The following is a 16,594-nucleotide window of genomic DNA, read 5'->3' on the forward strand; positions in this document are numbered from 1 at the left end:
GATAATCCCACCTGTTGAAAGTATTTCTCACATCATTTGTCAGAGTATATGATGATTGCACTAGTTTGACATTTATAATCATTTCCAGGTCTCCCATTTAGTGTTAAATGTTCTATAGGAAAATTGTGCCTAACCAGTAAACTTAAATTAAAATAAATAAATAAACAAACATTCAATTCAACCATTCTTAGCACAATTATGATACACAATGAGGCAAGATTTAACTGTGTGAATGTCTTAATCCTTTCATCCTCACAGTCTCTAACACAGAATTGGTGATGCGTCCTGTCAGCGGCTTATTGTCTGGGAAGGTAACCCTTCCATGTCACTTCTCCATCAACCCCACTGTTGCTCCATTCAACAACACAGCCCCAGGAACAGATTACTTGCGCATCAAATGGACCAAAATTGAGAGGGAAGTGGAGTCGACTGTTCTTGTTGCCCAAAATGGCGTCATTAAGATTGGTTCGGGTTACAGAAGTCGCGTATCAGTACCTAGTCACCCGGAAGATATTGGGGATGCTTCTCTGACAGTGGCGAAGCTAAGGGCAAGTGATGCTGGAATTTACCATTGTGAAGTCATGTATGGGATTGAGGACACACAAGACACAGTCAATTTGGATGTTGATGGTAAGATTTGTTGGTGTTATTTAGGTCCTGGGTCCTTCTAAGTTTAGCTTCCAATTACATTTCTTTCTGAAATTTTCACAATTTTGGCTCTCTTAATTTCTTCCCTCTGCGTGGATACGCTATGATGCTGGGACACAACTGGCTTTGGGAGGCTGATTTATATATAGGCCACGTGAAAGGATGTGATGGGTCAACCTTGAACTGGAAACACAGCACCACCCTGCTTTCAGCTTAGACACACTGCCATTTTAATGAGATCCATAACTCATTTAACTTCTTTCAAAGAGACAATTATGGGGATGGATGGAATGTACCCTCATCCGAATGAATGTCCCAACCATTACTTGGTTTATTAATTTGTTTACAAGCAACTTGAAACCACCTTCTGTGTATACAAGGCTAAAGCAGTTTGAGTGGCTACATATCTATGGTAGTCACTGACATCAATGACTGTAATGCATTACGCCCCCATGTAATTAAATTGACATATTTAATGTAAATGGATAGAATGGTGTTTGTACGTTTGTATTCAGGACATATAAATTGTTGTTGTTAATCTTGTTTGTTCTTTTAACAGGCGTGGTGTTTCACTACAGGTCCAGGGTCAGCAGATACACCCTAAACTATGCTAAAGCTGTGCAAACCTGCATTAATGTTGGCGCCACAATTGCTACAGCTGAACAGCTGAGAGCAGCTTATGAGGATGGTTTTGACCAGTGTGATGCTGGCTGGGTAGCAGATCAAACAGTGAGGTAAGAAGCAACACACACACACAGACACAACACAAGACTCACACAAACTGTTCATATACACAAACTGAAGTGGTTGTGCTTCCATTTCTCCTTTTGGCAAACTCTAAACTAAATGAAAGTAAAAGTTCATCCATAATTTATGCACCCTAATGTTTTTCAAAACCTCTTTGACTTTCTTTCTTATGCTGAACACAGAAGCTTAAAAAAGGTCTAATAACAGGGCTGAACGATTTGTACAAAAAGTCATATTGTGATTATTTGTAAACATTTTGCTTTTGAGATTTGAACTGCGATATGGTAAACTAAAAATGTAACCAAAATTTGGTAATGTTTTGTCCATGTTCTACTGCCAATAATAAGACTTTCACTATTATTTAAGGGTTCACACTTGAGTCCTCTTAAAAAGAACCAAACTCAGACCTTTTCACTTTAACCACAAACAAACAAACATATAACATAAATAAATAAAAAAGTAAAACAAAGAAAATAATAATAATAAAAAGAAACCTTTGTATTCAAATTGCACCTATCAACCGTGTACATATTTTGTCTACTTTGTGATAAAGTAGAGAAGAGAGAAAGAACAAGTGAATGTTTGTGGCCTCAACAGGTGCTACTGTTAATGTAGTTTGCACGGAAATAATTTAATAAAGATGTTTGAATTATACCTCATCTTTTATCCTATATTATTATTATGATACCTGTTCACGGTGGAGACTGAGATTTTGCTACGGCAGAGGATATTAAAAACCGTTTCATCCGGGACGTGCCGGTTTCCCTGCTTTGCCTAAAAATAACACACCCAGCACGCGTACGCAAACAAAACCGATCTTGGAGCAAATCTGTTACTCTGAGCAAGAGATGGAGTTGTGGAACACAACGCCGCTCTGAAAACACTGTATTAATGCACTAACATAATACAAACAGGATACAGCATCGCAAATATAGTTTGAGGTAAGCGCCACATGCAAACTATTTATTTATTTCATTAAATCGTATGTTTAATAATCACACAAGGTCATTTCGCAATTTCGATTTAAATTCAATTAATTGTACTGCCCTAACTAATAAGTATCATAAAATGAGTCAATGCGATTCGTATGTCATAAGTCTTCTAAAGGCATGCAATAGGTTTTGGTTAGAAACAACCAAAAATATAAGTTTTTCATTGTGCCACTGTGAATGAGCTTCTCTCATGCACTCATGAATGTACAATGGAAATGATTTTCACAGCAAAATTACTTCAATTTATTTTATTAAATTTTTTAACCAAAACCTATAGTATTGTAGGCTGTAAAATTATGCACATACCACATGGACTATTTTGTGTGTGTGTGTTTAAGCTTTAAAGTGAGGCATTGTCCACTGTCTTTGTATTGCAAAGAAAGACCGAGATATTCAATAAAACGTCCCCATTTGTGTTCTGCATAAGACAAATACATACTGGTTTGGAATTAAATGATGGTGAGTAAATTATGATAGAATTAAACATTTTCGTGAACTATTCCTTTAACAATTAGTACTAAACAATACATCAACATGTTAATATAAATATGAAAATGCAAAAGCTTTACAAATTATAATTTTGTATGTTTTTTAACACTTGGGCAATGAGAAAATTCTCCTCATGAGTATTACAGTGTTGATAGTGTCAATCTATCTGTAGATATCCAATCACTAGACCAAGGCCTGGTTGCTTTGGAAATTTACCTGGAAAGCCTGGTGTCAGGTCATATGGCAAACGCAATCCCACGGAGACTTTCGATGTATACTGCTATGTGGACAAGCTTGATGGTATGTGTTTCACTATGTAATTTCTTACAACTTTACTCATATAAATGCAAAGATTTTTAAAAACATTGTTGAAGGCTGTACATTTGGTGGTGTTATCTGTTGTATTTGCTCTGTGTTGACATATTTAATGTCGTTTCAGACCAAATATGCATATCAGTCATATTGGCCATGATCATCTGTGGTATTAAGCATTGAAGGGGACGCATTCAATACTTCTGCTGCCACAGAATAGAAGTTTAAGCTCTGCTATTTATTAGCCAACCATTTTCTTTCTTTCTTTATTCTTTTTTTAATTTGAGTTTAATGTTAATTAAAAATAATTAAAAAAAACGAGAGAGAGAGAGAGAGAAAAGGTGCCATTTGGTCTTTGTTGCTTGTTTGACTTGTCTACCTACATTCCCCCAAAATACTGTTTAGAATATTCTCATTTTAAAAATGGCATTCCTATATGTAATGCATAAAAAAACAGCTAACATCAGAAACAGCTGGCAAATGGATTTCTGAAATAAAAATTATTTTGTATGTTGTGGTGTTTAATATGCCTCATTCCCTCATGAAAGAAGATTTGAGGATGTCTTTACTGTTTTACTGTTGTAAATGACTAAGACGTCATGAAAACCTCAGCACTATTTTTGAAAGCAACACCCAGTGTTGGGTAAAAACTCTCTTTTTACCTCAGTGTGGTAATGGTGATGAATTTTTTTCTTAAATAAATAAAAATGTTTTAATGAATATGCAGTAATCATGTTATTTCAGGATTTTCAGGAACTCCTACCCACATATAAAATCTGGATTTTGTTAAAGTGTTGTTTTTATGAATATCAAAATTTAGCTCATTTCAGATATTATTATAATACTAAATCTGTCTTTTTTGTTTTTGCTTCAGGTAATGTTTATTTTGCCTCTACAATGCGTAAGATGACCTTTGATGAGGCCAAGGCTGAGTGTGAAAGTAGAAATGCAGTGCTAGCCTCACCCGGACAACTCCATGCTGCCTGGAGACGCGGCCTGGACCGATGCGATTATGGATGGCTGTCTGATGGTAGTGCCCGTCACCCTGTCTCAATACCCAGAATTCAGTGTGGTAGTGGTCTGCTGGGTGTCCGCACCATGTACCGCTACCGAAACCAGACAGGCTTCCCAGATCTCAATACGAAGCTAGGAGCATACTGTTTCAAAGGTAAAGTCTATACACTGTGCTTATGTTGTGTTTATGGTGCTATAAATGAGTGGTTGAGAGCGTAGAATAGCAGTCATTTTGCCAGCTCCTCTGCACGTTGAAGCCATTTTTTTCAATGTGTGCATTATCAAGCCCCCACCCCATGACACACATAGCTATTAACAGTCCCTGGGTTACTGTGATTTTTACGAGCAGTAAATCAAAGCAGGATATTTGTATGTGCACCACTACACACAGTTGAATTATTTTTATAGTGTGCTACTTTTTGTTAATTTAAGTTTCTTTAAGTTGTGAGGCAGAGTATGGAAAAGTTTACATGAGTGGAGCTCATTCTCTAGTGATTCACTGACCTCACTCGTTTCTACAGAAACCAAATTGTGCTTGGCTAACAAGAGGGTTTAAAAACTAAGTTCACTTAGCCACTGTTGTGTTTTGTGGCTAAAAGGCCATTTAATAAAATTACAGATGCTTGTCAAACTTTCTGTGTGGTTTTACAGGTACTTGCACTTCAAAAAGACTGAGACCATGTTCCAGTATTGCCATCAACTTAGATGATCTCATCATAATAAAATTATGCAAACTGGCAGCCGGGTAAAAAGAATATGCTGTGCTTGTGTCCCCTACCATTGACAAGCATCTTAATAAACTTAACTTGCAAAACTTCCTTGGTCAACAAGCATCACCAGAGAGCTCACTGGTCAACCAGCTACTTCACCTAAAGTTTGCTGGTCCACTAGCTGGTCCACTAGCTAGTCCACCAGCGCTAAACAGCATAAACTAGCCTGGAAGAGTATGGAAATTCATACTGGTCTGAGTTATTCTTTTCAGCAGGGACCAGTATAAGCTAAATGTAGTATTAAGATGAGTTTTAAATTCACAGAATATTCCTTTCTTTTTATAACATTTTGTTAAATAATGCTCATTTGCAGCAACTCAGATGCAAAGAGCAGATCTATAGCAATCAACAAACATACAAAAGTGCTTAGGTGTTACCTGACACTTTTTCTTGTTTGCCTCTTTCCGCTGTCAGACTCCCCACTTCCTGTCATTTGCACCAGCGCTTATCTGAACAGACATGTAGATAAAGGAGAGAGCTACTACTAGAGCTCTAAAATCAGTGGGTCTCGCTAACCCCTGACCTGGGGGGGGGTTTATCTTTTCAACTGGGGCTAATTTAGATGACCTACTCCCTGCCAGGCAGGGCACACACCTAGAATGACAGCCATCGACTGCTGTGATAAGTAATGGACCTGGGGTTCACCCTGAACTGGATACTGTGACCTCTCTGTTTGTTTGGCCTGTTTCAACTCTGTCAATACTATCTGATCCATGTAAGATTGCTGTTCAAGTGTCTGCTCTTACGTGGTGGGTTTCTCTCACATGTGTCTGCCTTGTAACGCCTATGAATGTTAGACGACAGTGACAGATATGCATAGAATCACATCGAATCCATGAAATATGATGACACATGTTGTTTTTTGCACATCTCACTACACCTTGTTTCTAAATTAGGTTCTACCTAAAGGAAAAAATTAAGACATTCACACATTCTAACATCCCATGGACAGTCAGACAATGCATCACATGGATGAGGGGGATTTTTCTTAAAAGGAAAAAGTACTTCATGACTGACAACACACATAGCTGAATAGAGAGGACCTGTAGATAATGCAGAACAGCTTGAGTGTTGGCTTTTGGCCTGTGGTTTTAAATAAATGATGACGTTTAAAGATGTGTGTGTTTTCCCTGTGAACCTATAGGCTAATTGAAAGGGCTAAGCTGTCATTAAGACCATGTAAGCTGTTCAATATGAATGAAATTAAATTTACTAAGTAATGGTTAGTTTTTTAGAACTATTCTGACATTTTTCAGATAAAAGTAGTCTGAATAGCTTGAGATATACAGATGAGTTAATCTGATGTGCCATTCACTGTTAACATTTAAATATTTAAACCCAGACACTGCATACATTGGGATGTTAGATGAGCTGTCTGTATCTCAAATCATTTTATTGCTACTCAACCATATACACAAGCATTACAGTGGGTGAAAGACTTGTGTGCAGTTCCGAGCAACATAGCAGTCATGACAGTGATGAGACATATACCAATCTACAATAAACATCACATTTACACAACACAATTTACAAAACTAATATACACATAATTACACAAGACAAGTTACATATAATAATATACAATGTACAGTATACTATACACACAATATAGAATACACAATATACAGTACAATAAAAATATAAAGTAGGTTGTATAGTGTTGTATTGACATTGAGGCTGTCGGTTTAAACATCTACAGTAGAAAGCTTGTAAAAAGGACAAAAATATGTGGACGTCAATGGTTTAAAAACCTTTTACAACCATAGTAAGGAATATAGGCTGCAAGAGCACTGCCTTGTTTGAGGAATACTAGGATGATGTTTCATAATAATTTAATTATAATATTTAGAAATTATAAAATGAAGCATAATGTTTCATTAGATTAACTAACAGTGCAAGCTGCTGTGACAAATGTCCCTAGTAAATATTTATCTGGAGATGCTGTTTATATAATCTTGGAAATATACACTTAAGTAATTAATGATTGTAGATAGTCCCAAGTAGTCCATTTAGCAAATCTGTGTTATTATTTACTTGGCCTTTTCTTTTTGACATAAGAAGTTAAACAATTTAATGTTTTTCTATACTAGAGAAATCAGATTTTCTGATTCTTAGTCTTAGTGGATAGTGGTGTTTTATACTAGCTGATCACTTTGGGACATCTTTGTTGTATGGAAAACCAAAAACAATTTCTACATTGCAATAGGAAGTGCATATTGGATTTATTTTACTCAAATCTACTAATCAAAAGGGGAAGGTGTCTGTAATACAAAATGCTGAGGAAACATTATACATAAATACTGACAGAATATTCTGTTTGTTTCTTTTAGGTTATAAGCTTTTAATCAAACAGTCTTCTTGGGTGGATGCCACAATCATGGATAGTACTACTACAGCACCCACCAACAAATTCTCCACCACAGCCCAGACTCATTTTCCTGACTCTAGCCTCTCTCAAGTGCCTGGAGTGTCACAGGCCACCTCTGATGATGACCAGCACCTTAAAAATACTTTTGAAAGTCAGGCCCCAACAGCAAACGTTCGAGGAGATGTAGTCCATGGAGAACCTGCTACCTCAGAGGCACCAATGGAAGAAGATAAGAATATAATTGAAATGGGCACCTTTCTACCTGACAATGTTCTCTCAGACTCTTCAAGCACAGAACCCATGTTTGCAGTTGGGAAAACAGAGGAAGCTATCCTGGTAGGGGTTACAATAGACAGAGTTTCTGACCTTGAGGACACTGAAGTCGTCTCTACTGTAGAACTAATGGTGACCAGTATCCCTCCAGACTCAAGACTCCAGACAATGAAAGTGTCAAAGCCCAATACTGAACAGACAATGGGAACGACTCAGCCAGTAACATCAGTTAACATTAATGAATCATCTTCCCTCAGCAAATCCATCACCCAAAGTTATGATGATAAATTCCCAACCCAGATTTTGACTCAAACAACTAGTGAGGCCAATACCGGCAAAAATGAAACTGAATCACCTGTTTCCACACTGTCATCATTCACAGCAGCGACAAAGGGTACTTTTCTAGAGAGTGCTAAATCTACTGTGTTCTCTGAGTATGATGATGAGATTATCAATGAAGGTGTTATTATGGCAGAACCTCCAATTCTGTTTACAGAAAGTTCCACCAGCCCAGAACCAGAACTTTCAGAGACCTCCAATGGAGTGACAAGCACTACAATCACTGACTCTACTATTACATCAACGGTTTATATGTGTCACACACAACCTGGAGAAACATCAACTACAGAAACCTCTAAACCAACACAAAAAGAGTTACAATCATCCACTAGCTATTCAGAAAGTGGAACAGTTGAATTGACAGGCCATGTTACCAAGTCACCAGGTCGGACTAAGCCCAGTTCAAGCACAGTTGCTGCAGGAATAGCTTCAATTACTTTAGAGGCACCCAAGGAGACACTAACAGATGGCAAGGACATCACCACATATGTTAATGCCAAATATCTCCCATCAGGTACATTTTCCTCTACTTTGATGTTCACATGTTGTCTGAATAGAGACCTCAAATGACATTTGAGTCCAGTTGCTCATTGTTAAGGTTAAAGGAATGTTCCGAGTTCAAAACAATTTAAGCTCAGTCCACAGCATTTGTGGCATAATATTGATTACCATGAAAATTTTAATTAACTCATCCCTCCTTTTCTTGAAAAACTAAAAAAATCTGGGTTTCAGTGAGGCACTTACAATGGAAGTGAATCGGGGCCAATTTTTTAAAGTTAAAATACTCACTGTTTCAAAAGAATAGTAACAAGACATAAACAATATGTGTATAAACATGATTTTAGTGTGATCAAATCACTTACTAACCTTTTCTGGGTAAAGTTATAGTACATTTTACAACTTCGTTACCATGACGATGTAATGTCAACAAAATGACAATTTAAACACCTTTACAGCTCAAATAATACACAAGTTTTCACAGAAGAATGAATGAAAGTGCTTTTATGAAATTATAAGCTTCACATTCCTTTTTAAATCCTCCAAAAATTGGCCACATTCATGTTCACCATCACTTCCATTGTAAGGACCTCTCTGTAACCTCGATTTTTGCTTCTTTTTTTTTTTTTTCAAATAAAAGGAGGGACGAGTCAAATTTTTTTTTTTTGCTGTAATCAAAATTATGCCACAAATAATGTCAATTGAGCCTAACTTATATTGAACCCAGAACGTTCCGTTAATAAACAGCTGTCTGTTGCAATACACACCTTATTAAAACTCTTAGTGGAAATACACTTACATTTAGGGCAGCACAATAATTATTAATCACAATTATTCTATCATTTGAAAACACTTTCTTTTTTACAGGACTGGACAATTTGAACAAAAAAAAATATTGTTACAGCTGCTTAGCTATTAATTCATAAAGAACAAAAAACAAACAAACAAACAATACCCCATAAAAGTACATTAAACAGTAGCTCTCATGTTGAACAAGGTTTTAAAACTAAAAACTAGTAAATGATTCCTTTTGACCAAAAGTAAGTAATGTTTTGTGCATGCTTTACTGCCATTAAATATTGTTAATCTGTAGGGTGTTCACACTTGAATCTATTATTAATAATAATAATGATAACAACAACATTATTATATTCCAATAGACAACAGTAATATACAATAGTGATACAGTTCTGTAATGATATAACATGCAACATTTCTATTCAGTCACAAGCCTTTATTTTGGCAGAAGCCTAATTATTTGATCAAGTTTTATTTTGAAGGAAGCCTGTGTTGTTTCTGGGTGTTAGCAGAGGTGATAGTGACAACAGTTTTGTGCTTCTCCTTCCATTCACGGTGAAATAATCTCATCTCCTCCTCGGTCCACAAAACCCAGGTGCCATGTAGTTATTTTAGATTTGTTTAGACTCTTGTAATGGCCAATATTACACAAACGTGTAACTGAAGTAAATTTGTAGCGCTTTCAATATTACGTTAGCAACGTGCACAAACTGAAACAAACTCAGAGTAGGTCTGTTCTGCATAACACACATGGCAGAGTACAACATGGAATCATTTAATGTGATTCGAGCACAGAACCGCTTTGAAACCGCTTTACCATCGTATCTTTATATAGAGCAGAGGCGGAGCTAGGGGGTGGCCGCCATGCACTGAAGCCTGTCCACCCCAATGGCCACCCCACTTGCAATTGCCGTTTTTGATCACTGGCCCCTGCCCGGCCACCCCTGAGAAAAACAGCTGTCTCCGCCCCTGGTCCCGAGTATGTGTAATACACTACAAATCAGAGCAGTGCACATACAATACTTGTAAACACCTGCAGTTCTTTATTTCAGAGTGTGATTTAGTATATCATCTGTAGACACAGCCTATAATGAAAATAAACAGCAATTTTCTTTACCTGGCTGATCATTTTGCATGCTTGCTCACTAATACTGTGGTCGGTTATGCATTTACTGTGAGAGGCAGAAACTATGATTGCAGTAAAAATGATTAATTGTGCAGCCCTTCTTACAAGTAGGGGTTTCTTGCCAGAAGAGCTGCTTCATCATAACCACAATTTTATCATGATAATAGTTTTATTATCAATAGATCTATCTTATATGTAAAGAGAAACATAACAAATGTTTCTTTTCATTCGTGGTTTTCAGTAACATCATCTACATTTACCAACATTTCAAGAGCTTGAGGATAATTTTCCGAATTATTGAGAGGCTAGGATAACTATCAAGGGATCTATCTTAAAGACCTATGATTCAGAAATGCCCAGGAAGTCAGGAGTTTAACAGGACGGTTAAAGGCAAATCATCTTCCATGGTTCCAAAAGTTAGAATGCACCTTTGCAGCCCAGAAAGAATATTGGTCATAGTTTATCACTATAATTCTTAATACTCTTAATACTTCATAGTACTGCTAACAGTGCTGTCCAGGGTCCTGAAAACAATTGACTCTATTCATTGCAAATGTGTAGATAAAAGTAATGTGCTATCCACAAAAAAAAAAAAATGTATGTTGCTCTTTAATGCATCTAGAGCTCAGTCAATGCTTAATTATATGTACACAAAATTATTCATGAAATTGCATGAAAGAGATTAAAAAAGATTTTTGTTTGACATTTATAACCATTCGTTATACAAACAGTAGTCCTTTCCTCTCAAAGTTCAGTGGTAGTTATTTTAATTTTTAACATATTAATTTTCATTGTCCCCATTCACTTTGATGCCTCACTGTAACCTCAATTTTTTTTTAAGAAAAGGAAGGATGAGTCTAAATACATTTTTGTTGTAATCAGCATTATGCCACAAATGCTATCAGTTAACATTAACTTACATTGAACCCTGAACATTCCTTTGATGAACAGCTGCTGGTTGCAAGAAACACCTTGTTAAAACTCTTAGTGGAAATACAAAAATATATTATTGCAGCACAATAATAGTGAAAATTATTAATTGAAATGCTAAAATGAAATTGCATGAAAGAGATTCAAAAATAATTTTATATGACACTTGTAACCTTTTAGGTTACATTAGTTATACAAACAGTAGTCCTTTCCTCTCAAAGTTCTGTTGTAGTTATGAGAGGCACTCATACAAACTGCATCTGTTTATGTATCTGTTGTTTGAGTCATACACAAAGGTCTTCAACAAGGTGCTACCACATACATTTCTTTCAAGTTTGTCTTGCATACTCTGAAATGTATTGAAAGTTATTAATTAAGTTCAATTTCAAAATCTTCTTATGTTACCAGTCTGTCTGAAATTGCTCTCAATACTTCAAAAACAGGCTTGTCTACATTTCACACAGGTAAAGCCTTTGTCAAATATTCAACACTTGGCTATCATATAGCTCTAGATAGACATTGCTCACATTTTTTTTTTATTGACATTTACTTTTAATGAAAGTGATGATGGCAGTTAAACAAGTTAAACTCAAAATTATTTATTCATGCTGGAATTAACTAAATATACCTTTTAAGCTCAAGGTAGAAAACATTATCTACAGTATACTACAGGTAGAGTATTAGCTCGCTAATGTGATCTAATGACAGGCTATTTAACATCTGGCAGAGATGGTCCCAGCACATATGATATGAATCCATTTAGGTTTTGAGACCTGTTTCTTAGGGGATACCTTAACAAATCTGTTCTCTAAGCTTGACAAAGGGAGACCTTGAACCCTTACCAGCATAAAAATAGAGGTATGTTGGGACACTGAAGTCTAGATACTACAACATGGCTGATGTCATCTCTACAGCAAAGTCTACTCTGTGTAGAGACAGCTAAGCAGCCAGAAGCTGGCAGTGCAGACAGTGCAACTGTGACTTTCTTCAGTTGGCCATGCCTGTTTGGTTAAAAAAAAAATGTGTTTAGGACCAAAGGACTGTAAGAATGTAATATTGAAAAATGACACATTTCATGTTAAAATATTATGAAATAAAGAGTAAACAAATATGTTCGGGCTTGCTGTTGCCAAGGATGCTTAGTGCAGAGAGGTAATTATTTAGGCACAAAAGCACATTTGTAACTGCATTCAGCCCTCTGCACTGCTCCCCTTTTTGAGCACACTCCAGCATGTTTTTACATGACTGCAATTTTTTATTTACAGCAGCAAAAAATTATGCTAGGAACTTTAGCTTTGGCCATTACCTTGTGTCTGTAAATAGGGCTATAGGGAAATGACTAATGAGAAAGAGAGGAGGAGGGGTTCTGTCTCTCCAGTCTCCTGTTGGCTTAACCAGGCATATATAAACCTCTGTCCCTGCAGGTGTTCCAACCTTCATCCACTTAATTCAGCTTATGGGGAATTTTGGTCTCTTTTCAATTTTTAAACAGGCATGCTTGAATACCAGCAGTTATGTATATCAGTAGTATCAAGTGTATATTGGTAGTTGTGGGGGATGTTTATATGAAGGCTAATGTTATCTGAAGGCTAATGTTGCTGTAAGGAGATATCTGTAGAATTTGTAGAACTGGTGGATCTTTAGGGCTTTGTTTTGTGGCAGTCTGTCCTGTTTACTGAGTGAGGTTGGAACAGGATGTCTGTCTTTGCTCTGGGATGTGATGATGCAGTCACAATCAGGACATTTAGTGGACAGGACCAATTCTAGAGAAGTCTGTTGCAGAATGTTTGCCATGAAAAGACCTATGGTGTTGTACAATGATTGCTTTCAGTGTAGTTCTGAGATATGTCAAAAGTATTGTTACTTTGGTACCAAGCCGATATATATATAAAAACAATACCAGTGTTTCTGCAATATCGGTAGTACTGAGCCCCAACTCAATTCAGTTCCTGTGCGGTGTCTAACTGGCACAAGGCTGCTTTCAAAATTATGCAATTAATCTGCATGATCTGCATGTGCTGCATGCTTCAAAGTGAATGTGTTGAGCTGCTCATATGCTGAGAACACATTTTGTGAGCATTGCAAGCTATGCTTTTTGTAGTTGATGACAAAAGAGTGCTCACATTCACTGTGAAATGCGTAGCACCTGCAGACTAAATATTTGTATAATTAAATTGCAGCATTTTACACTGTAGTAATCGCACTGGGCCATTGTAAGGGGGGTTAAGGGAAAGGCCAGATCCAGCTTGGCAATATAAATAATAGTTTAATGAAGAAATAAACCAAAAACACACAAAAATAAACACAGAGCAGATGCCTGTAAATTCTCACTCTCTCTAACCATCGTCCCGGCCGCCTTTATCCTGGGGTGCGTTGTTCCAGCCCGGCCCCGCCCACCTCCCTCCCGGTGTTGCCTCAGGCCAGAAAGGCCCCGGCATGACGTACACCACCACCCCCCACCACCCCACCCCCCATCTCCGGGGGGGCGTGACTTGCGCCCCATCTGCCAGCGAAAAACGAAAAAGCTTTCACATCAAAATAAAACCCTAAACACATCAAATAAAATAAATCACAACAGAAGTATTTTACTACACTATAACATAATGCAATATTTATTGTAATAATAATAATAATCATTATATTTAAGCAATATCTCACAAGCAAGAGCACTGTACGTACTGAATATAATTTTTCATCAATGTTTACATTTATATTGTGATGCTCTGCCCTTAATAAGACCAATATTGTGTTTTAGATAATGCTGTGATGATATTTACAGAATAACGTTATTTGATATAAATGCAATGGTATGTTGGAAAGTAAGCAAACTTTAAGCAATGTTTACCTAATTGAGAAACACTTCAAGAAAACATGCAATTGCTTTAATTGATTATTTATATTGATACGTTTGTTCAATAGCATATCACATGTCATTTTGTGGTATTGAAATTGTTATCAAAATAACATTTCTGTGAATTAATAATGGATAGTCAAGTCTTTAGTCCAATTACTGTGTGTTACAAGTTACATGTGTACAATTACAGAAGTATCCATTTCAGACTGTGTAATAAATGTATCTTTAGTATGGGGGTTTTATTTAGATTTTAGGATGCAAAAAGCTATATATAGGTGCACACTGTACAATTTCTACAGTCCTTTATGATTGGTCAGCTTTAAGTCAGACTGTATGATACATAATGAAGCCAAAACTTTGGTCTCAATCATCCCAATTGACAGCATTGAGTGTTTTACATCATCTGTCCATTGTAGGAGCAGTTATTCAGCATGATTGTGACTCCAAATTTCGGCCACTGCCAGAACTTTTATCAGAGGCTAAGATTAATTGTAAAAGCAATTAACAGACCATCTGTCAAAACGACACACCAAGCGATCAATGACTGCCAATTTTGCCTCGCGACAAGAGATTTCTTTGCGGTTCTCTGGAATTTGTCTCAGATGGCAAAATCATGGCCAAAATCATACAGTGTGCATCTGGCTTATGAATGGAAAGTGCATAAAAACACAATTAGTTATTCACAGACTACTTTGCTTACTTTACAAAACAGTTTATTTTTTCAACAGATAGTCGAAGTCTGATTCCTTTTGAGGTGCCACAGTCTCACACTTCACAGCTGGCAGTCATCCATGAGGTACCTGATGAGTATGTTCCTTCATTTGATAGTGAGCCTATTGTTGCAAGTGGGGACTCCGATATCTTTCCCCCTCAAGTGATTACCATGTCCCAAACACTGAGCTTCAAAAATGGCAAGCATGAGGTGACACTTCAGCCCAAACATGTTTCGTCAGAAGTTAGAGGAGATACGTTTGGAAGTGAGTCACACACTACACACAACTACACACAAATCATTAAACATAGAGAAACATTTTTTGAATTTGATGGTTCATTAGTCGAAGATGGCAGAACACCACATGAATCACTGGTGTCAGGATCGTTAATGATATCCCCCTTGTTCTCCACCACCCTTGATCCAGACAATGAATTTGGCCAAGGATCAATAGCAGTTGAGTCCACTCCACCATCACCCCATATGGCAGTCAGTGAAGAGGAGGCTCTGATAGCTGAAGGAACCATTATGCAAAGCATTTTGTACTCTGCCACAACTGAAAAACTATCCTCTTTAAAAACAGTGCATCCAGCTAAGGAATCAACACTTATTCCATTAGAGACCACTGTGGATCATCATGACACCACTGAGTCATCTATAGCTCCAACCACATTAGTGCATAACAACAAAAGTCCATCTGAAACAAATGCTACTGATATAGTTAGCAAAGAGTTAACAACAAGTTCTTCATTGTACACTAAAACCATATCAGACCAGGAGCTTCCCAAAACACCTTCTGATAAAACTGACACAATGTCAGTGTTTAGAACAACAGATGCTGAGATTGGCTCAACACTTGACTCCATTGTAACTAGCACAGTGCATACATCTGGATCGTTGAGCACTGAATACTCAACAGGAAGCACAGTCACAAGTCAATATATTACATCACACAGAGAAACAACCACAGAGGGTGTGACAGAGGCCAAAGTGCTGTCAAAAAGGCCAACCAAGCTTAACATCATTGACGCGTCAGAGACACTGTTCTTTTCTGCACAGACAGAGAAGACAGAGACAGAACATTCAGGTGATACATTTTATGAAAGCACTGTCACAAGCACAATGTCACCAAAGAAGACAACACTCAAAGATATGCTGATACCATCAAGTTTTACATCTTCAAAATCTGATGGTTCAAGAGACAAGACATCTGATATGTATAATAAAGAATTTGCAAGGTCTTCATCGTTTACCACAACCACATCAGACCTAGAACTCACAAAAACTGATTTTTTTACAGCCAAAACAATCACAATGGCTATCTCAACTGATGCTGAGATTATAGAACCCATTTCAACTCCTGACTCTACTGTAACAAACACAGTACCTCCAAGTCAAGATAATAGATCACACAGGGCAACAACCACAGTGAGTGTTACAGAGGAACAAGAGCTATCAGCAAAGCCATCTGAGTCCACCATCATTGATGCATCAGAGGCTCTGTACTCCTCTACACAAACAGAACATTTAGATGATAAGTTATCTGATAGCACTGCCACAGGCACATTGATATCAGAGAACACAACAGCACAATATGTCCTGTCACCATCAAGTTTTACATCAGCTTTGATATCTTCAGAATCTGATGGTTCAGGAGATGATACCTCTGATATGTTTACCCAAGAACTCACAAGTTCTTCATTGTTCATTACAACCACATCAGA

The 16,594-nt window shown here is 37.1% G+C and overlaps 1 protein-coding gene across 1 annotated transcript in view; it reads left to right on the forward strand.

Moving 5' to 3' along the window:
* Positions 1-266: 266 nt before the first annotated feature.
* LOC127643044 (versican core protein-like) overlaps positions 267-16,594 on the forward strand; it is a 39,955-nt gene continuing 23,627 nt past the window's right edge. The window contains exons 1-4 of the mRNA XM_052125581.1: positions 267-630; positions 1,208-1,382; positions 3,049-3,176; positions 4,063-4,356. Of these exons, the coding sequence (XP_051981541.1) occupies positions 279-630; positions 1,208-1,382; positions 3,049-3,176; positions 4,063-4,356 (949 nt within the window). The 5' untranslated portion in view covers positions 267-278. The remainder of the gene's footprint in view (positions 631-1,207; positions 1,383-3,048; positions 3,177-4,062; positions 4,357-16,594) is intronic.

The sequence above is a fragment of the Xyrauchen texanus genome, chromosome 4, assembly GCF_025860055.1.
Source record: "Xyrauchen texanus isolate HMW12.3.18 chromosome 4, RBS_HiC_50CHRs, whole genome shotgun sequence".
Lineage (NCBI taxonomy): Eukaryota > Metazoa > Chordata > Actinopteri > Cypriniformes > Catostomidae > Xyrauchen > Xyrauchen texanus.